General features: G+C 45.2%; 1 protein-coding gene across 1 annotated transcript in view; it reads right to left on the reverse strand.

Moving 5' to 3' along the window:
* The window catches only part of DACH2 (dachshund family transcription factor 2), a 433,454-nt gene that overhangs the window by 11,617 nt on the left and 399,179 nt on the right, over positions 1-22,658 (reverse strand). The window contains 4 exon segments of the mRNA XM_074278216.1: positions 1,726-1,791; positions 4,071-4,190; positions 9,324-9,471; positions 10,610-10,755. Of these exon segments, the coding sequence (XP_074134317.1) occupies positions 1,726-1,791; positions 4,071-4,190; positions 9,324-9,471; positions 10,610-10,755 (480 nt within the window).

Consider the following 22,658-nt stretch of genomic DNA (forward strand, 5'->3'; position numbering starts at 1 on the left):
TTAGAACTTGGCTTAAAATAAAAGCATTATAAAGGACTCTCGTTACTGAGTGGGAAATGAGCAAACAGGAGGGAATATGTTCTAGGTAACATGTTTACCTGTGCCCTTAAGGCGTCATGTCTCTTGGCTGTATGGCAATGTACTTAAGTGGCGTAGGTCAACAAACTACATAGCGACTATTTCTATCAAGTACCACAAGGTTGCCTTGTTGGCCTTTGAAGGCAAATCAACCCTACTGCTCCACCCATGATCAATTATACATGGCTGGGAGCTAATGCTACCTGATACATGATACACAGACACCAGGGACAGCTAGGTGATGCTGCAGTGGAAAGAGCTCTGGGTCTGGAGTCAGGAAGACCCACGTTCAAATCCGGCCTCAGACACTTTCTGGCTGTGACTCTGGGCAAGTCACTTGACCCTGTGTGCCTCAGTTTCCTCACCTGTCAAATGAGCTGGAGAAGGAAATAGCCAACTACTCCAGTGTCTTTGCCAAGAAAAACCCTAATGAGTTAAAGGTGACTAAAAGATGACAACAGCAATACATCCATCTACAAATAGTGCTTCCCAAGAAATAACATAGGAATGTCAAGGGTGTGGCTGCAGCCACATGGACCCCATCCCTCTTCTAGCCCTGGATGACCTGGCAAAGCTGTGGGAGGCTGCTCGGTCTGACCTACACCGGGAAGCTTTACGTATAGCTTTCTTCAGCAAAGTGAGGCTAGCTTTTTTCACTTGGAAATGTGTCTTCCTTTTTCTTTAGGTCGACACCTCCTTTCCACAATCCCGGTGAAAGTAGAGACAAGTGGATATTGGGAATGAGATGGATGAACGGGAGCTCCCCAGTGCTGCGGAGGCTCTGTGCTGTCACGGGGACAGGTAAGTCTGCTCTGCCTCAATAGGTTGCTATGATTTTTTAACAAGCTCTGCTGTGGTGGTCCATCTTCCAAAGGTAAGCTTAGCTGGATCTCCTTAGATGGCAGTCATCTAGTCTATAGCCAGGTCTGCGTTTCTACCTTCATCCACCGAGAGAACCTTTAAGGCCTGAATCCCCTTTATGTCACAGAGAGGAGGGAGTGGGGAATTGCCGGCGCTTGCCTTCGACTTGAATTTGGACCTATTTTCTGAGAAGGCTGCAGGGATGTGTATGTCCTCTGTGACTCTGATCTCTTGGGTTTGTCAAACAGGGTTCTTCAAGCAATGAAAGGTCTTGGTATTGTCTAAAAAGCGTGAATTTTGCCCTACTCTGCTTACTTCTCTTATTGGGAGAAATTAGCTTTATAATTTACATGTTGATCTAAAGAGGGTCATTGAGATATATTAAGATAGGAATGTGACAACCCGTAGATCTGTACTCTTACTCTACCGGAGCTGATTTTCCACTGAATTATTCAAGTAACTGGTTCCTTTCCTCCTGGGAGAATGAGCACAAGGACTACTCTGCCTTGGGAACCCTAGTACCTACCGCAAGGCTTGGCAAATTGAGGCAGTGAAATAAATGCCAAGTTGAATCAACAGCTGGACAGATAGTTAGGTGAGATTTGTTCCCATTGTGTATATGAAATCATTTCACTCCTGTCTAGCCATGGCACCATTTTTCCCAAAGTGACTTAGATATTAAAAATAAGAAGTAATGAATTGAGTGAATTCTGGGAGTATCCCAGGTCCCCTTCCATCCCTGGACCTTCTCAGGCCTCAATATGCATTAAGATAAGCATACTCTACCTTGCATTGTTGCTGAGTTGTCAGGCTGAGTCCCGTTCTCTATTTCTCTATCTGGCATTGCAGCATCTGAAAAATTTGACACCCGAGATTAATGCAGTCCCCTTTGGCTTTCCTAATGCATGTAAGGCAAAGTTCCCAGAATTCTAGAGGGTGACTTGGTCTTCGAAAGTTTGGGGGAAATGGGGGAAAGAGGATCAGGAGCTATATAGTCTACATAATTCCTAAAATGGACCTGGATTTTCCATTTCCTATTGAATTCTTTGCCACTCGTTTCTATCCCTCAAGATTAGTCACATGGCAAGGGGTCTGTCAATAAAAATCTCCTTTAAGACTAGCTGATACCCTTGATTGAAAAATGAGAAGATGCAGGAACCCCATGGAGTGTCGGAGGCCCAAGTTGGGACAAGGCAGGCCTCGGTTACCCCACATTCGACGTGTGTTCCACAACATGCTACAAGGGAATGGGGTGAGAGCAGCGGGGGAAAGGATTCCAAAATATATCTCAGGCTTGGGAGTTTTTTTTTCTTTTAAGGTAAAAAAAAGGAGGGCTTTGCTTTTGCAGTCCTTTCCGATACAGGCAGCTGCGTGCCTCCTGTAGCAGAGGGGGATGTTTGGTTTATATTGTGAAATGTTTCATGTGGGAAGAGCCAACAAAAAGGAATTGGGGATGTTCTGGCTGGGTGCAGAAAGGCAAGCTTCTCTGGACTAAATAGCACATACCTTCCAGTGGATGGGTCGGCCCACACGGATTCTGTGGGTATTCTGGGACACTGGGCCCTATGGGAATTCCCGTGCTAAGAGATACCACAATACCTCCCAGTACTACTATCCGGGGTGAGTAATAGGTATAGGATGTGCTCGAAATCCACATTATTCCCAACACTCTGAAACCTCCGCTTCCTTTTTAAAATGGCCCACTTTGGAAGCAGAGTCCACTCAAAAGTGAACTGTGAATGCTTCCGGGTGCCAGACCTCCTCAGAGTTATAAGCTCAGGGCCCAGGTGACAAGGACGCACACAACACTCAGTCCTTACCTGGTTAGAAGCTTGCCTTCCTTTTTCTAGGGCAGATGAAGGCTTCCGCTAGGATGCTGCACTGGACATACTTGGGGTTCTCAGTGCCTTTTTAATTGCTTGCTTGTTTTTACACTCCCCTATTTCTCACTGCGTGGCCCATGTCACAGCTGCCCTTGCTGTAGGTGCTCCCCTAGTTCATGAAAGGGGCACCCTATTTTGAAGTTCACCTGTCCTGATCTAGCCGTGTCTCAGTAGCGGTAATTGTGGTGGCCCCTCCGTCCCTTTTAATGCATTAATGAAAAGAGCGAGTGATTCTGGGCTGCCCTCATCCCCCACCTGGGGGCTGTTAGCAGATGACAAGAATACAGAGCCTGCTCTTCAAATTTCCCACGTGTGTGGGTTGGGGGGGGATGGGTACATGCACGGACACATGGCACAAATCTGTGTGTCTCTATTTGGGTCCAGACTGGTGGCTTCACTGGTATATTTAGAACTCTTGGGGTAGAGACTCCTCCCACGGACTGAGGAGACCTCTAATTTAGAGCCTTTGAGAAGAGTAGCGAGAGGTTGGGGACGTGTGTCAGAAGCAGCACATGAACCTGGGTCCTTCTGATTTCAAAGCTTTCCCTCCCCACTAGACCACACTGCCTCTACTCTATGCGTACCCACACACACGCATGCATATCATTCTATTGCTATGTATGTGAAGACTATGAAAAGCCCTTGAAATGAAGAGGTGCTGGGCGGCTCTTCTGGCTTGAAGACTGAAAAAGGATGCAAGGTTAAGAGTGGGCCACGGGAACCCATTTGTACTGGATTAGGTCATATACCACCCCACTAGTGATCCGTCAGCAGCCAGACAGTGAGCATCAGGCCCCGGAACAGGATTAGCAGTATGTATCCACCGTTCATAAGGCTAGAGCTGGAAGGGACCTTATTGGCAACTAGTTCCACCACCTCCTTGTACATGTGAGCAAACTGAGGCCCAGACGGTCACAGAGACAGTTGGGTGGCAGAAGCAGAATTTGAACTCGCATCCTAGGACATCAAGATCAGTAGCAAAGTTCAATGCTATTTGCCTTATGCTGCATTGCCTCCCCAACTTGGCCGTCCCCTGTCATTTATTTTTATGTTCCCTATCTCTTTCTAAAATGTAGCTTGGTTTCGAGCGGCTCCCCTCTCGACCCCAAAACACATGGCCTCTGGTCAGTGAGCATTACTCTTGGAAAGTCAGCCTCTGACTGGGGTAACCGAGAGTGAGAGTGAGAGAGAGAGAGAGACTGCTCAGACACTACTTACTACCCAGTAGCAGCCTGAACCCGCTGTCACCTGTGGAGGCTTGCTTCAGGGCTTGCTCCACTTGCTCCCGACGCTTGGACTCAAATTCCAGGGCCTCCTGCAGTTTTCTCTTGGCCTTCTTCTCCTTCTTCAGGCGCTTCTGAATCGTAGCTAGAATACATGAAGGGAGAGGGTTGCTGAGGCTATGGCCTCAGGGGAACCAGAGGGCTGGGCAGTCTCTAGGGGCCTGAAATCTCAGCCTGCACCACATAGCTTTTGGGGCTTCCACAGGTCCACTAAGAGGAGCACCTTGTGGGAATGCTCTGAGATTTAACAGGTTCCTCTGCTGCCATTTCAGCACCGGCAACAACTGGCACAAAGGACCCTTGTGAATGGGCGAGAGGAGAGCTGAGGTGTGCTTGTGCTTTTCTCTTCCATGAATATGAAAAAGAAAGTAGCTTCTGTAATATGAGGAAGGCATGAGTGCCATCTTCTATTTTTAAATTGAGAGAGAGCATGTCTTTCTTGGAGAGGCAGCCCCGTCTTACACGCAAGCAGTTGCTAGGGCTCCACAAATGTTCCAATGAGTCTCCTCATCAGGGAGACAGCGGCGAGTGCCATGATCAAACAGTGGGGAACGTACGTGACCGAAAAAGGCACTCGACTGGCTTTGTGTGCGAGGTGAGGCCTGGGATGTAGTTGCCTGATTTGGGGGCTTTGTAGGTTCAGAAGAGGGGGATGGGGACCAGAGGGTGGTCTTGAAGGTCCCTGCTGGTGCTAATCTTCTCTAATTTAGCTAGTCTACAGTATTCATATTAAAAGCATATCGGGGCCAATTCAAATTTTAATTTTAATCTAGATTCATCAGTGTTTATTCATGGGAGTAACTTTCAGGGATTCAAAGAGAGCTAATTTTATAACAGTGCATTTTGCCAGTTTGGGAGAGGGGAGAGGGGATTCTCTCCACATAGACTGGCACCTCATCTTTAATTTAGCAAGTTGCCCTCAGGCATTGCCCGATTCTTGACATGCCCTGGCCAGTGCGCGTCAAAGGTGAGACTTGTCAAAGCCCGGGGCCTCAAGGCTAGCCTCCTCTCCCATTCACCTCACTGCCATTCGAATTCCCTTATCATAGACACATTTTAAGGCAGTTGGTACCATACAAATTCAAAAGTCAAAGGTAGAAAAGCACAAACTACCTGGCCAAAACCCACATCATCTGACCATAGGATTTCTTTTATCGTCAGTAGGAGAAAAGCTATTGCTATTATTAAAATTAGTGGATGGAATTGGTCTTTTGACATTATTTCATAAAGCTAAAAATAACATTGCAGTAAACCATGTAACATTCTCAATTTAAGCAGTTACTTATATGCATCTTTTCTGGTTGGTTCGAATTCCATTCAATTCATTTTCCTGGAAACTTTGGGTTCGAGTCAAAGGTCTGACTCAAAGTCTTCACAATTATGATTCTGCCGAGTGAGGTCTGTGATCGGAAATATCTTCTCTCTGATACCATAGTGTCCAGGGAGGCCACATGAATGCCGGGACCTTTGACATTCACTAGCTCGTGTGCCAAGTCTCTTCAGCTCCTCGGGCTTTGGTTTCCTCATCTGTAAGATGGGGAATGTCCCCGATGGGATCTACCTGAAGGCTCCAGCGAGATAATGGAAGTGCTTTGTACCCTTTAAAGCACCAGTAGAAGCGTCCTTTATTATTGATGTATTCCTATATAGAGATGGCTTTACGGCAGATAGATGGCACAATGGATAGAAACACCCAGCCTGGAGTCGGGAATACCCAAGTTCAAATCCAATCTCAGACACTTCCAGACCTTTGATAAATCACTTCATCTCGGTTTCCTCCTTTGTAAAATGGGGATAATATTGGCACCTCCTTTGCGGGGTTGGTGTAAGGACCAAATGAGAGGATAATTATAAAGCTTAGCCTGGTGCCTGGCACAGAGTAAGCACTATATAAACGTTATTTATTATTTTTAGTAAAACACTTATTTTTTTAAACCAAGAAACTGTTAATAATATAGAGCTTTCCTTTTATGTTAAACTCACTGAATTTCAATTGAGCCCTCACAACAGCAAGGCAATCCTTTTATTCCTCCCCAAATGCTATTCCACAACTTCTCTTCTCAAGGTTCCCGTCTCTCCCATCAGCTGAGGCCCTTACCTTCTATGTTACTAAGGAAATGGAGATCATCCCATAACCCTTGACACCCCCCACACACACACAACACGCCTTCTTTATTCTCTTCCATTCCAGGAAGAAGTGGCTCTACCAAGACTGATCCTTCTGCATGGGGTCCCACCCTAGCCTTTCCTTCCCCAAGTTTTCAATTTCTCCCGTTCATTTCCTACCGGCTGCCAAAGTGTTCAGATATCACCTGTCCTCATCCTCACCAAACCCTCTCATCCAAACTCAGAGAAAAATCTCACTTTTCTCTCTTACTTATCCACTCTTTGACATCAGGCTTCTGGCCTCTTCACTTCTGAAGAGCAGCAGTTCTCTCCAAAGTTCCTGGTAATCTCTGATGATCAGTGCAAAGACTTCTCCCCCTTTAGTGCATCAGGCACTGGGGGGGAAGGGTCTGCTGTTCTTACCTCCACATACTTAATCACCACCTCCTGTCCTTTGTCCTCCTCTATTTGTACAAGCCTGTGGCACCTCTCCTCTCCTGGACTACTTGAACAGCCTCCCAGGTGGTCTCCCTGCCTCAAGGCTTCCCCCCCTCCCCAGCTACGGAATTTCTTTTTCTCCTGCTTCTAAGTGAAGGAACAGCCTGGTTGCCCCTAGGATAAAACACCAAGTCCTCCATTTGATTTTGAAAACCCTTCACACCCTGGCCCCAACCTATCTTTGTGGCCTCTCCCTGTAGTTATCCTAGTGGTATTGATGAGGAGTAAATTGAGGTATAAATTGTGGTCTAAACAGAGATGGGTCAGTTGCTTTCTCTCTCTCCTTCCTTCCCCAAAGTAACCAATGGCGGGTTGGGCAGCAAAGGAATTTGCTACTTAGTGCTGTAGGGAAACATAGTCTTTATTGATTAGAATGGAAACACCGGAGAGTCGGTGGGCAAAATGGCTGCATGGTACAAGGCCATTTGCAAAGAACAGATCCCTGAGTTCTCTCTTTTATGCAGTGATGTAAATAAGATAAGGATTCTCTTGTTATCTTTTGGGTAGAGACAGAAGTCTCTTCCCCTGCTGTGACATTTGGTCTGTTTGAGCAGATTAGAATGGGGGCTGTAAAACCCCGGCCAGCTCAGATAGCCCAAACTAGTTTGACCAGATCTTGTATCAAAGGTCCAAGTCCCAAAGGAAGTTGGAGATCCAACAAGGAATACCAAGGGGCTACCGCCCTCAACTGTATCTGTCCCACATATACCCTAGTATCCAATGACTTGTAGTCCTCTCTCTTCAAGCGTCCACCCTTCCTTCTTAGCATGCTCCCCAGGGCACAGTGGGCACTTAATCAAAATTTGGGCCAATGGGTTATACTCCAGGCTCTTCCTCAGCTATTTATATGTAAATTAGAGCCTATCAATCAATTAGCATTTGGGAACATTTCCCTACCTAATCCATATGTTTCCATACAAGTCAGGAAGAACTTTCATTATCCAGTAGCTAGAAAGCTGCACATTTCACCATAACTAGATTGAGAACCATGAGTCCGGGGCTCCAATTTTAGCTCCTCCATTTTCTACCTGTGGGATCCTGACTAGGTCCAGGAGTCTACAGTCTCTTCTATTTCTGGACCAGACCACCGGATCACAAAAGGGCTCATTAAGACATCTTGGGTCCCATTCTACAGGATTCAGGGACCTCTCGGTTCCTTCCAACTCTATTGTCTTATCCTCCATCTCTCCGAATGATAGCCACCTACTTGAGACCTTCTGGTGAGACAGACACGCCAGATTCTAAGGAGAAAAGTGAGTTTAGGCAATTTTTAAAAAAGAGAACCATCCCTCCTGAAAAACAAAATGAAAAAAGGCCGGGTGCCTCAGAGCTCCCATGGCCAGTGTTTACAGCCTGGGTGAGGCGAGAGGCATTTACCTGCACCGCCCAAAGACTAGGAGGGAGCTCTCGTTTGCAGCAAATGCTAATTCCTATGACTGTGTCAATCTGCAGTATGCTCCTCTGCATGCCAAAAGATGGAAATCCACTAATTGTCTCAAAGTGTAGAAAAATGATTTAGCCTTTGCTTTCTCCAGTCTTTACTGAATTAGCCAAGATAAGAAGGTTTAGTTCTCCTTGAATTCAATGACTAAATTTCCATTTTGAGAAGGAATAATGATTCCAACCTCCAGGGAAAAAAAGTCTTCCCCAGAATAGCACTCACAGGCAAAGGGAAGTCAAGAAGCAAGATGTCACTTGCTTGCAGCCAATTTGGACGAGCCTCCTGCCGATGGCTGGTAGCTAGGGGACTGGTAGCTAGGGGACGGCACCGTCTCAGGGTATGGCACATCTGGTGGCCAGCCGGCCTCTCCAGCCTGCCACTGGGACATCAGGTAGGGATGCAGGGCAAGGGACGGGGGAGATAGACAGACAGAAGAAAAGGAAGGGAGGGAGAGACTTCTCCTTGGGGAAGTGCTCCTGGTGACCGAGAGAAGCCGGAAGCTGGCGATTAATGCGAGGTGTGCATGTCATCTGAGGTCTGGCTCTATGCCAGTTATGTCATCCATTACCTGCCACTTACATGACACATTAAAGGTGACACGTTAAAGCTGACAGAGACCCTTTACAGATGTTCTCTCCTTTAGCCTCACAATAGGGTGAGATGAGTGGTTCCAGGCATCATTAACCCCATTTTACAGAGGAGAAAATTGAGGCTAAGAGAGTTGAAGTGCTCACACAGCTCAGATATTAGAGGTGGGATCTGAAGTCATTACCTAACCATCTATAGTTATTTTTTTCTTCCTTCCTTTAGAGAAAGGGGCATGAGGACGGGGAGTTCAGACCCATCCCTTCTTCCACAGAGCGACTCCTTTCAGAGAGGCAGGCTCTTGCAGAGCAGCCCTACGTACCAAGGTTAGGGACTGGCTCACAAGCTTTGAGAGAGTCCCCATCCAAGGGAACAACCGAACTCAGATTTGCCTGACTCCGAGGACCTTCTAGCTTACTAGACCGAGAGGGGAGAAAAAAGCCAGCTGAGCTTCCAGGTTGCCCCTTTTGCAACTGAGCCTCAGCGTGGATAGGTCCCTTGACCGTCCTTGCCCTTGTACTCAGCTTCTCTTCCTCCATGCCTGTTCTGTCTGCTGCCTCGATAGCGGCCCTCAAGCTGCCAGCTCACCTCTGCTTTGCAGCTCCACAGCAAGCTGTCTTTCCAGGGTCTCTCTCAGCTCTCTCTCTCTGAAGAGTTCCATTCTCAGTTCTTTCTTCTCCTGCTGCATCTGCTTCTCCTGGATGCGAGCATTGTCTAGAGCCACTTTCAGGAGGCCCTAAGGAAAAAACAAAACCAAACAAAAGCGCAATTCTTCAAGTTCACTCTCTTTGTCTTGACCACTTGATGCCTCAGAGGTGATTGAATGGCTGTAATAAATACCCATCTAAAGAGAAGCATTATTTGGATTGGAAAACTCACCTTCATTTACATTTGGCTATTAAATTATGAAGCCTGTTCTTTGTTTTAGCAATCTCCCCCGTGCCTCGAAAGTGACACCCAGGACATACAAAAGGCCCCGGCTTTCCCTCCTCCTAAATGATGATAACAACCAGCAATGGAGAGACTCCATCTGCTTGCTTGGCAGTGAATGACCAGGCTGGGGCTGGGAGAAAGTGAATGCTTTTTTTTTTTTTTTTTTAAAGTCAAGATAATAATGAAAACCAGAAGCGTAGATTAGTATATTGAAAACGAACATCATTAAACTGGACTAAAGAGTTTAGAAGTCCACTATATCAAAGAAGAAGTGATCCTAGAAAAGATTTTCCATCTCCCACATTTCCCATCTTGGCAGCAGACACAACCAAACCAAACTCAGATCAGCTCTAATGAATAGTTGTTTGCCACCACCACAGAATCACACCTTCCATTAACAATCAGTAATCCACAGGGGTCTCCTGTTGCTGCATCAGGGCAATTTAGCTTAGGTTGTTTTGGGGAAATGTATTTGGTAGCGGATTCTTTTTGGGCGTTTGTTGGAAAGTGTGCGGAAACAAGATGTACTAAGATTAAGAAGGGGAAAAAATGGACTTTTTCAGCCCTTGAGGTGGCAGAATTAACAAAAAAAAGAGGCTACTTTCCATCTCACCATCCTAAAGACTGGAGCAGTTCAGGTCCTCAACCATGGTGTTGATGGAAATGAAGCAATTATCGCTTTACACAGGTTAAGATCAAATGCAATTTATTCGCAAAATCTATGAGTGGGAAGAATTTACACAAAATATTCTCATATAAAAATTGCGTGCTGCCTTGTTTTTAGATGAGAAAAATAACCATCCAAGTTTGCACAGTTCATCTTTGATAAATTCAATAACCAAATTCAATATATTGAATGTTGTCTAAAACGTCACAAAGAGCAGCGACTAATATTTGACAATTATTATGCTATGCTGATTCTTGTTGAGCCAAAAGCTTACCTGAATGTTGGTCAGGAGCGTTTCCACAGAAGAAAGGCTATCGGCAAAAATGAATGGGGAGGAGAAGCCAGCAGGCATGGCTTGTCCAGCCAGTTGGGCCTTCTCTAGGCCTGGTTTCATCATCGGCATGGCAATCTGCACCTCTTCTGTAAAATCAAATAATATCACACTCAGAGACAAGTGAAAGCAAACACCAAAGCAGGCATCTGCTAGCAGCTACCAAAAAGACACAGTCTTAACTTAGTGGAATTGGGCTAGTCTATCACCTTTCCTTTCCTTTGCCCCAAAGGAACTGAAATGAAGAGACAGTAAGTTGATCAGAATGTCTCTGAAGAGGGACAGGAGAATATGTATGGAGGGAATTTCTGTAGTTTGAACACCTCGAGCGTCCCCAAAGGGTACTATTAGCTATAAAGGAGCTTGACTACTCTCAACTCAAAGAAATATATCAGGAACTAAAAATATCTGAGCTATAATGAGAGAATAAAATGTCAAACCTCCCTTTACCTTAATTTCTCTTCTCTCGCCATGGCTATCTAAAGGTATTCTCATTAAGTGACTTCCAAGGGCATCTTAGTTCAAGAGAAAAGTCAGAGGAAAAAGCATTTGGGTCAGTAATAAGAGGGTGAGGGGTGGGGGAGATGTGCAATAAAAGAAAAAAAAAAGTTGCTTGCTCAGTCCCAAGACCCTTACTGACGGATCGTGTGGCCAGTTGATAGTCATTCGAGCCAAGTTAGCTATGGGGTATATATGCGATGAGGTAAAGACCATTTTGCCAAGCAGCCATGCTGGGAGCTTTCTTCCGAGGCTACATAGAAACCTTTTCAAGAATGCAACCGTGTAAGTGACCTAAGAAAGATGGCACAGAAACACCCGTCGGAAACAGCTGTCTGAGGAGCGTTCCCTTCAGAAACAGGAGGCACCTAGTCCCCAGTTCACAAAGTAGCAGAATCTGACTTGGAATCCAAGTCCCGAGACTCCCAATTTCCACCCGCACAGGCTGTTGTCTCCCTTTAATCAGTATGGCTGTAGTACTCTCATGAGTGACAGTCATATCGCGGTTGAAAAGATACCAGCTAAAATGAACAAAGGGAAAGGAAAGGGGGCATGGTGGATGGAGCTTGGATCTTAAAATCCAAGACTGACATACATCAGGCCTGGGATGGAGAAGAACAAACAAGTGCCAATAAGATGATCTTCCTGGTGTTTTGAAAATCTAATAAAAGGCACTTTAAACTGAAAACAAACGGAGAGAGAAAACTGGTAAAGTATCACCAAGCTAGATCCCACAGTGAGTAGCTACAATCTCTGAAGAATAGCAGTAAACACACCCAGAACAGCATGGTAGGGCGGGGAGAGGTGACAAGAAGATTCAGGTTGTAATCCTATCTCTGAGGCTTATAACTACATCTTAGGTAACTAGAATCCCATTAGAGAACTAAAGATAACATTTTAAAGAAGTATTTTCAGTTACAATGGAAAGATACAGTAGACCTATTGCTTGGGAAGGGACAGGGAAGGAGGGTTAATGCCAATAACTAGTGACAAACCAATGCTACTTGGTCCAATTTTGCTTTTGTGCAGAAAGGGGAAATGGGAATGAGACAATATGGTTTCAAAGTCAACTCAGAAGGAGGTCTCTCTCTAGAATAGGGCCATATGAGTCTATGCTTCATCTTGTGCTCTTTAAATATGCTCATCAATGGCCTGGGTAAAGACATGGGGTGCAACTAATCTGGGAGGGTGACTAACGTGGTGGACGGCAGAATGGACACATAAACGAAACAATCTCAGCAGACTGGTGTTATTCAGATCTGAAGATCAAATATAATAGGTTCCAAAAGGCTGTTCTTGGGTTCAAAAAAATCAACTTTGCAAGTAAATGATGGGGGAAGATATGGCCAGGTTGGACCACGTGGTCCCCTCTATGAACCCAGGTTGACTTGGCGGTGGTTTGAATGGGTTTCAGGCAGCTGGTTAGGCTTGAACCTAAATGAATTTCCATGAGATTTGGCGAGGAGACTTTTTCATCACATTATTCCTGGCATCATTAGGTACTCCAACAGTGATCTGTTGTTTGGTTGAACCTCATTTTTCAGATTTGAGCAGCTTATGTATGTAGTAAAGAGAATCTTGAACCCCATTGATTTCCTAGTCGTCATGTTGTATTCTGTGGGAGTCCTTGCATGGGAAACCCTGGCAAATCATTGTGGGGAAGCTTCAGGGAAATGAGCATAATGCTAGAGCTTTTTCTCCCAGTAAATGACCCTTAATATCTCAATGTTCCCAGAACCTAGAGGATATAAACTACTAATTGATGATTTCACATGGGGCCGGGAGAATATGTATTCTCTAATTCTCAGCTATGCAGAAAATTCAAGCGTCCATGTCACAGCGCCTGAGAAGGCGAGGTAACGTGGCAAACCTAAGTTAGGAGATGAGAAGCACCCTCATTGCTATTGTTTTTAGTAAAGCTCAATAGTAACATATTGCCCATAAATTGCCGATGCATTCCCAGTGCCCAGAATTTCATCTTCACGTCGACCATTAGAATGCTGCATGTTCAGTGAGCCTTTTCTTTCCCTTTCTTCCTTTTGTTGGGGGAACTAGGGAGGGGAGAGAAAGGTTGGTCCAGAGGGAATCAGCATGTCAGTTAGAACTGTTGGGGCACAATTAAAATGCACAATAATAACATCTATAATGTTATCTTATTGTAAACACCCCCCCCCCCCACACACACACACACACTCCTGAGGCTGCCCTTAGGCAGCCATTATTATGTCTCTAAAATATTTCCCAACGACAACCCTAGCCCCATTTTGTGTTTTCTCTGTATTGTGTGAAGACTCCATTTAGATGCTATTTTGTCTTTACCACATGAGTGCATTAAGTGAATGGAATGTCTTTGTAATGATTTGCCAATATCAATAATAACTGGAGCCGTTCCCATCCTCACCATGGAATACAACATTTTAAAGGGCGGGGCTGATGTTGTCAGATCTCTAAACTTAAAATGCTGACTTCCTGCTGGTTTGGAGACAATAGGATATTCCCCCAGTGACATATTTTCTATCGAGGTAGAGTTTGGAAAATTAATGGATTATTGGAGCTTTAGACAGACATGGGACCTCAGTGACAAGGGACTGAATGAGACTTCCCCCCATTAAAAAAAAAAAAGAAAAAGAAAACAACAACAACAACAAAAACAAAACAGGGCAGTGGTGGCAATGCCTAAAATGTGTGTATAACCAAACTCTAACTACATGAAAATAGCTAGAAATCTCTTCTATTTGGAGATGAAAGTAATGCTATGAAATTGGCCGAAAGGAAAATTGGTATTGACTGTGAAGACGGCTTGCACGGTGTCTGGTTTGTAATGTTGCTGTACAGTAGATTGAAGTTCCAAAATAGTATTACTCTTCTTTAAAGAGATAGACACAGCTAAATTAGGTGCTGCTTGCTGCAGTAAGGATCAAATGCAAAAAGAATCATATTTCATCAGACCTAGTCAACACCAGGAAAATAAATAGAAATATAAGAGGTCTGCAGGCAATGATTCATTTTGATAATCTGGCCCACGAGAGACACATAGAGACAGCACACAGATCTAAGCTTCTACCAAAAGACAAATAGGACACATAGGGTGGGAATTGGGATGACAGTATAGCAGAGGTCACATCGATTTTCAGCAGCAGTTTTCACACAGATGAGATAACCCTGGACTCTATTTGGCCCATTGTTCATACCCTACCTGTCCCACGAGCAATAAATTTCCTGGTCCCAGAAAAAGGGCAGTAAAGAAGAAGGATTCTACTTATGACTTCTTATGATTAAGTTTTTTGTGCTACCCAAACATGGTCGGTGGACCAAGGTCACATTGCATGTTAAGGTCTGTAATCGCTGAAAACTAGCAGAAGCGTATTATGTTTTAGCAGCTCCGACTGGAAGCTGTCAAACCATTCATCACTTTTTTTTTTTTTCTGATTGAAATCACATACTGCAAAGATGAATGATAAATGCATTAGAAATCTATTTCAATCTGGTAATAGGTCTTCACATCTGAACGGCACCTACATCTTGTCCGCATTCCAAGGAAGCTTACCGTTAGGTTGAAATTTATTAGCTAGCCGCAGACCCACCCTAATTGGCAAAGCAATTAAAAAACCGGGCAAGCGCCTGATGCGGAAAAGACCAGTGCTTAAAGGGGACCATCTCCTTGCCAGCCAAAGGAGAAAGGGGTTCAATTGGGTGTGCTGATGTCAAAGGCTGGGGCTCAGGAGCTCCCCACTGAAACCTTTAGTGCACATAGAGCACAATAGAATGAATAAGAAATAGAGATAGGACAGCCACTGTCTCTAGCCAAGGACGCCAAGGAGCATTCCATTTATTGAAGTAAAGTGAGGACTGCTTTTATTGAGCCTGTTTGTTAAACCTGCCACACTTGGTAATAGCACTTGGAAATCCATTTGGAGGCCAGTCTCTCTATTTTAATTTCTTACTTGGGGCCCAGATGAATAGATGTAAAAGTGGACAGGAGTTATATTTGCAGAGGAAAAATAAATAAAGGGTAAATGTGTAGAATGGAAAAGTTTCCTCTGAAAATTCCTCTCAAGGCTGCTGGAAACTTTGCAAGGTGTGGCCTCTCTTCTCCCTCCTCTCTCCTGCAACCCAGGAAGAGGAATAAAGTCCCGCGTAGGTGGGCAATGCAGTCACTTGGCAAAGCTGGGGTAGGATTCCACAGCAAGAAAAAGATAACCTTCCATAACAGCTGGCGTAAGGGTTACCTTTGGACAAGTCATTAGTATGGCGACCTTCAGGAGGCCTTCCCGGAGACCTCCAGGGAGCTCACCTGCCATGCTATTCCATGACACTTTGGCCTTGTTCCCACAAGGTGCCGGGGTTGAGGGTGAGGACCAAACTCTCCTCTGAAGCTACTTTGTTCCCTTCCAGGCATATTAGTTCCTGTGTCCACAGTGGGCCCAGCCTCCCAACTGCTTCTCTGGGGTAGTTGGGGGCCAAATAGGAACAAGGCAGCAGAGCAGTTCTGTAGTCTACAATGCGGTTGAGATAACGCTGATGCATAACAAATGGAGGCTCCTTAAAATTCTATATAATTGAGTGGCGCAGATTCTCCAGCATTATGAGGAAGAGGAATAAGGGAGGCCGCAGGGGTTTTCTGTTCCATTTGCCCAAATGTACGCCAATCTATCGCCTATTTGCTTGAAGCCTGGTGCTAGGTGCTACATGAGATCCGAGAGGTGGAGACTCTAGTCTGGTAGAAATGTTCACAACCGTCCCATCTAGACCACAGGGCACTGAGTGGGAACTATAGAAAATGGCAGCCACGCAATTTTCAGTAATATAGCAATTCCAGGGGCCCCATGTGGTTCCTTCCAACGCTCTGTTCTTAAATTTAAAAAGCCAACAAAAAAGATGAATACTCCCATATTAGGAGTGTGCAAAGAGGGTAACAGTGCTGTGTGACCCGTGGGGGATAGAGAGAGAGGAATGAATCCGATATGACTCCAGGAGCCCCATAAGCACACAGGCCACACATCCAACTGCTTTTCAGTTGTAATGAAGGAAAGAACAATAACTTTAAAATAGTCAAATAAAATGTCTGAAATATGGAGTCAAGGCCCAATTAAATAGAACTTTGAATTCACCGGTTTCACCCCTTATACTTGCCTTTTCAGAGGGATTCCAATCAGAAAATAAGCTCCTGGCAAAGGTTTAGATCAACAAAGCAATCTCTAAGATGTGCTGCAGTCTTAGTGCCCGTTTGGCCTAATCGCCTCCATATTCTCTATCTGTGGTCCTTATACAGCCAGAGTCCTTCAAAATGGTCAATCCTCAGATTCTTATCATGTTGAATGTACGTGGCCACACAAGCGGGAAAGTCTGCTTCCACTTTTGGGGGGGTGGGGGAGAACCCAATCATGGGTTTCATCAGTTGAGGTCTAATTCTGTTTGGTGATTGGCAGCACTTACGTTTTACCACACAATGACTGACTCAGGATGAAAAGCTGCCTCTGTTTGGGTGGCATCCCTTCCTTGCTCAGTACCCTCAGCCCACCGTGGCTTAGAGAGAAGAGTAGGCAACCTTGTTTCTACCAAGGGCTCTCTGGGTATTTCTAACATCATTCACGGGCCGGACAAAATGATTAACACAGAACTCCAGCAGTGGCAGCTTTGAGCTTGTTGTTTCCTCTGCTTGCTTTAGCTAATGGTTCGAGGGCCTCCTAGTTCCCCACCCCTGGCTTAGAGGGCCCCATCTTCTATTCAGGCTGATCCAAAGGAAAGTCAAGGTCCAGGATAGCTGCTGAAAGTGCCAAGACGGGCACAATTCTTAAGGAGAGCCAGAGAGAAGCTGTATAAAGAGGCTTAAGCTTGCCCCGTAGGGCCTGAAGAGAACATCTGAAGTTGAAATTCCATTGGAGGCCACTAAGAGGAACTACCAAGAACTTAGGGTTTGCTTCTCTTGGTGACTGACTGGCCCCGGTTCAATCTGAAGGGAATATTGGCCAGCAGACAGTATTAGCATATATCTGGCTTTGATGGTGGACAGACCAAGGACATGAGACTTAAAACCACACATGTCTCTATTCTGGGACAAACGAAAGCATGAAATATTCTCCTGCATGGATAACTGGCCTTTTGCAGCTGATGGCATTTGAATGCCCTGAAAAAAATAGCCTCCTGGTCACAGAGAAAGAGCCAGCTTTGGCCTTACTAGGGGGCCAGTGCCCAGTTTCTTGGAGGCACCAGGGAAGGTGAGCTTTGCCAGGAGGTGGGCGCACCTCTGTTAGTAGCAGGACAAGGGCCCTCTTCTCTGAACCTGGCACAAATCAGATGCAGAAATTTGCTACTATAACCTTGTGCTTTGGGTACTGATGCTCAAGTTATAGATGGCTTTCTCTTAATTATCATATATGATCTGAAAGCTGATGAATATTGGGGGGGGGGAAGAATAATTGATTGATCCCAGTCCTCAATCTAATCCAGGTTTCTTAAAGATGATTTATATTGTTTGATGTGACAATAACATTTTTTGAGGCACTGTTTAAATTAATTATTTACAAACTCATTTTTTAAACAATCCTTAATTGTTATCTAAAGGTATACAGGAAAATGCAGAGGCTTTAAGAAAATAACACATAATGAAAGAGGCTCCTCCATTGCATGGCACCACCCCTGTTCCCTTGTGGTTTTCATCTACACATGCTGAAAATCAATTTATTTTTGCTCTGGAGAATGGAACTGCTTAAATTCTTTTCATATCATCTAGTTGGGCAACAAAGCAAAACATGAGAGAAACCTGTGAACGTGTGCCGGTAGAAGAAAACAAGGTCCTTCTTTTGAGGGGTTGTGAGAGGCTGAAGCCTGTCCTTGGAGCCATTCCTGGGAGCGATTCAGTGGAAGGAATGAGATACAGAACAAGATGGCAGGCTCATCCCGGCACAGAAACTTCTGCAAGAAATCGAAGGTCTGGCTGCGTGACATCACGTGTTGTGCGCGAGCAAGCGGGGACTGGGCATATGCTTTCTGTAGTGACTCCTCTAACTTAGTTCTTTGGGGATAATCAGCTGAGGCCCTAAGGAGTTCTCAGATGATCTGCCAAGGGGTAGGATGGAAGCCTGAGTCCTCCTATTTCTCATGACAGTGAGACAAGAGAGTGAAGGGGAGTGGCGATCTCAGTCTCGGAGGGACAGGGACAGGCAAGTCCTCATGTCGGAGGTGTCCAATTCTTTGATAATGGTAAACACACCAGCTTGGGAGAGAGAGGCGTTTGGTTCAGATGGACCTGTGTGGCCCAAGCTAATACCGAGTTGGGGGGGGGGGGCGGCACTTGCCAGTGCCGCAATGGACAGAGCTTCCCCAATTTGATCTGCTCATTTCTCATCTACAAAATGAGGGTGGCCTGGTTGGGCTCAGAGGTTTACTAGCTCTAGAACAGGGAGCTTCTATAAATAATCAGCACCTGGGTTTGTACCCGGTCTCGTCTCCCCAGTGTGGAGGGTGTCAGGTTGCCCCTTCTCTCCTTGAAACTGGCTGAAGCTATAGTGGGGGAAATAGGCAGCTAAGAGCAACTCTGAATTCCACAACCCTCACCACATGCACAAAGACTATTTTTAGATGCTCGCTATTGCCGGCAGAGCTCATGCCATCTGGCAAGCAAGCTTTGTATGTAGCGAAAACTTCCGAAGCTACGACCCAGGGGGAGCCAACAAGCCCAGCACATGTTCAGACGCCATTTTTATTTCACACTAAAAACTGCCTCTTCCTCCTCATCTTTCTTAGCTCATTTTGCGTTCAACTCTTCTCACTTAATCTTTATTTCTAACTTTAGGATTTTTGTCAAAAAGAGTGATTGTGCACCAAGGTGTACACTGTCCTGTCACACAAAGGATAATCATTTCCCAGGAAGGCTCTGGGGCTGCTCAGGGGGATTGCCTGGGCCATCTTCCATAAGGCTTGGGGTTATGAGAAAGCCCCATGGATGGCGCCTCTTCCCAAAGCTTCTCATATTAGAAAGCAGGCTTAGAGGAACAGGAGGCCCACGGGGATCGGTGTGAACAGCACTGATCACTTGAGGGGGTGCAGAATGGTCCCAGCCGAATGGGGATGGATGGATGTAATATTCTCTAAAGTGTAATGTTCTCTGGGAGCACGTTTCTTGGGGGGCTTTTGGGGGCAGCCTTCGTTTCAGTTCAGTATAATCACCCCCATGCAGCCAGGAGTTAAAGTCCAAATCCTTTATGGTCTCCTTCAAAGTCTTGTCTCCTTTCTGGGGTCGGTTAGCTTTCTTAGAGGCCTATCTCTCTCCTTGGTTCCCAGAGTTCTTGCCACTAGTCCTTTGCCTCTGCCAGATTCTGCCTCTAGCTCCCTCCAAATCCAAAGGTTTTGTACTTCAATCTCCAGCCAGCACAAAGGTGGAAGATGGAATGGAGCTGTCTCCTCCTCCGAGAGCTTCTAGTGGGCTTCTCCTCTGGCCCTGAGAGCTCCTCCTTATATGCCCCACACTGAGCATACACCAAGCATTACATCACTAGGAAACCATTATTTGTTGTAGGATTAAATCAGTGCTAAATTAGATTTAACCATTGTCTCCTCATTTCCATTTAGTGCCTTGTTTCAAGTTCTGGCCCACAGCATCTCCTTATAAGGTCAGATCAATCATACTGAACCATGCTGAATTAGATAACTATAGTCTACCAATTTCAGTGTCTGAGTACCTTGTAAGAATCCTAACAGATGGATCTCAGGAGAAACCCTGGACTCATTTTTTCAGAACAAATCCTTCTCCTAGTCTGTCACTTGTCCCTCTACAGCAGGGCATGTAAGGGTACCAACAGATAGAGATTTCTGTGGATGGAGGCTGGGATTTCATGGAGTATTTAGTCATTTTGGTTGGTCAGTCAAGCTCTTACTCAACTGTAATTTTCCTTTTGTGAGTAGAAAGGAGAGGAGATTCAGATCCATGAATTTACCAGCATGGGCCATTTCCAGGTGAATGTCCCAGGGGCAACACTGGACCTGGATATTGGGGCGCTATGCAGCTGCCCTTATATCTGCTGTGGTGGCTGCATATGCCTTGGGAGTCGGGCTGGCCTATGAGGCAGGATCTGAACACGGATCTCTTTGACCCGGCAGCTACTATGGCATGCTACCTCCCTACAGAAGAGTCTATGAACAAAACAGTACAACTCAAGAGAATTTTTAGTGTCACCGTCACACCAGGCAGAGTGCTCTAATGGCTTGAGAATATCTGGGGATATTTAATTTTCCCCATGGTAACCCCAGGTAGGGGGCAGCTAGGTGGCACTGTGGTGGGCGGGGTTTTGGTCCTCGACTTAGGAAGACTCATCTCCCCGAGTTCAAATCTAGCCTCAGGCACAGATTCCGTTCACATGTATGCATGTGTCCATAGTGTGTGTGTGGAGGTACATATGTGTTTCCCCCCCCCCCAACTCAACTGATGATCATCACATTTTGTGAGGAAACTCACCTTACCTATGGAAAACAACATCTGCTCTGGACCTTATGGTCTTAGAATGTTGCCTGGGGTATTGGGAGGTCAAAGGATTGACCCAAAGTCCCCCAAGGAATAGGTAACCCGATTGCAGACCAATTCTCTTATCTCCTCACAGAGATGATATGAATTAGGGGCCAATGATATCGAATTGAATCCGGGTAGAATTGGATTCCATGTTTACCTGACACAGTTCTGCATTTCCCACGGACCTACTTTGTTAACATTCCCTCTCTTTTTTGAACATCTGTCCCTATCTATACTCTTTGAGGTTTTTTCACAGATTTTCTGATAAGTGGCTGGAGGTAACTTTTTCTTAACCTCCTTTTCTTTCTTTCCCTTCACGATTCAGTTCCTCTTTGACATCTCTTTATGGGGCTGCCTAAAAATCAGAGGCTTTTTAACAAAAATTTAGATCCCCCTGCTTGCCTTGAAAGGCCATCTTTCCAGAAGCTACAGTCAAAAAGTAGAAGAGTGATACTCAGCTAATGGAGCTCCTCAGATGCAACTCGGCCCTCCCTCCTATTCGTGAAAAGCTATACCGAGGGGATTTTATGAGACTGTGTGGCAAATTTAGGATGAGAGCCATTGATTGGCTCTGAACTGGGATTGTCCTATACCATCCACACTATCTTGGGTAACTCCCTTCTCTTCTCTTTATGTGGGAAGTGAAGGAGTGTCTGTTTGAGCTGACCCAGAAGATCTCATCCAGTTCCGTAGCTGTGACCCTACTCCTGCTGCCACTGCACAATGGGTGACGGGGGTGGGGGGGTCACTTTAGCTACTCTTGATATCTTTATCTAGTTTTGATATTTAAGGCAAAATTCCAACCTGGAATCCTCAGAGCAGGCAAAACCTCTCAGTACCTCCAAAGATGGGGTGGGGGGTGAGTAGAACTTCCCTTTTCCGGTACTTGGTAATTCTTTTTTGTTTATTTTACAACTGAACGAAGCCAGTTATAAAGGACAATTTGACTATGATCTCTTCCTTTGCTTAGACTGCGTAAATATATCCCATGTCATCCATTAAGGCCAAACAGCAAAGAAATCTCAGAGATGGTAATATCTGCAGATGGAAAATTGCCTTCATAAAATAGAAGTGTATAATAGTCAGGAACAAATGGCTCAAGCCGCCCTCAATGCAGCATTCCTGCAAAACAGTAGAACCTGCTCCCACAGCAATAGAGTGTTTGCGTCCAGGCAGATACCAGGTTTGTAGAGTACGTGCCCTGAGAGCTGTGAAAGTAGTGGGAAACGTAGTTCTTCATGGTATTTAAGTACTTTGAAAAACTCAATCACTGCCACCCCCCTCCCAAAATGTTGCCATAAACATCAGATGAACCTTATAAAAGCTTCCTACTACAGTGCCAGGTTACTGCAGTTTTGAAGAGATGGAATGCCCTTCTCTTCCAAAGCTCAAGTTCACCCTTAAATTGGCTTTTTTTCAAATTATGCATCATTCCCAGAGAACAAAATCACTGTCCCCATCAGGTTTACCGAACGTTTTAGGAAGAATGTGGTAATCCCAAATCAAGAGGCAAGGCCTTTCCGGAGTACAGATGGATGTTGCATTATCAATGCTAGTATGGGTTGGGAAAATCTTGACGGTTTCTTGAATGGGTTTCTAGAGTCCAGCACAGAAAATGAGGGCTTTAAAAAAAGATTCCACAGAGCATATGCCTAAACTGAAATAAGTGTTATCTGCCTAAAGCTTCACCATCAAGAACAAATCATCACTCACTTATTAATGTCAAGCCCTGGGGCTAAGTGCTAGAGATACGAAGAGGCAAAATAGTCCCCTTCTTCAAGGACTCCACATTGTCACAGTGGTCCTTCTTGTCAGCCACCCAACAGGCTCCCTACTGTGCTCGGATTTATGTACTCTGGTCTGACCTTCCTCCTGTGAATACCACCTTTCTTCTTAAGATACGAAGTTCCTCTGAGATGATTCTTCCCTTTTATATATGTTTTGCTCCTTGTAAATAAGGTGTGCCTTTCCAGGGCCATAGTCTGCTCA

The sequence above is a fragment of the Sminthopsis crassicaudata genome, chromosome X (genome assembly GCF_048593235.1).
Source record: "Sminthopsis crassicaudata isolate SCR6 chromosome X, ASM4859323v1, whole genome shotgun sequence".
Classification (NCBI taxonomy): domain Eukaryota; kingdom Metazoa; phylum Chordata; class Mammalia; order Dasyuromorphia; family Dasyuridae; genus Sminthopsis; species Sminthopsis crassicaudata.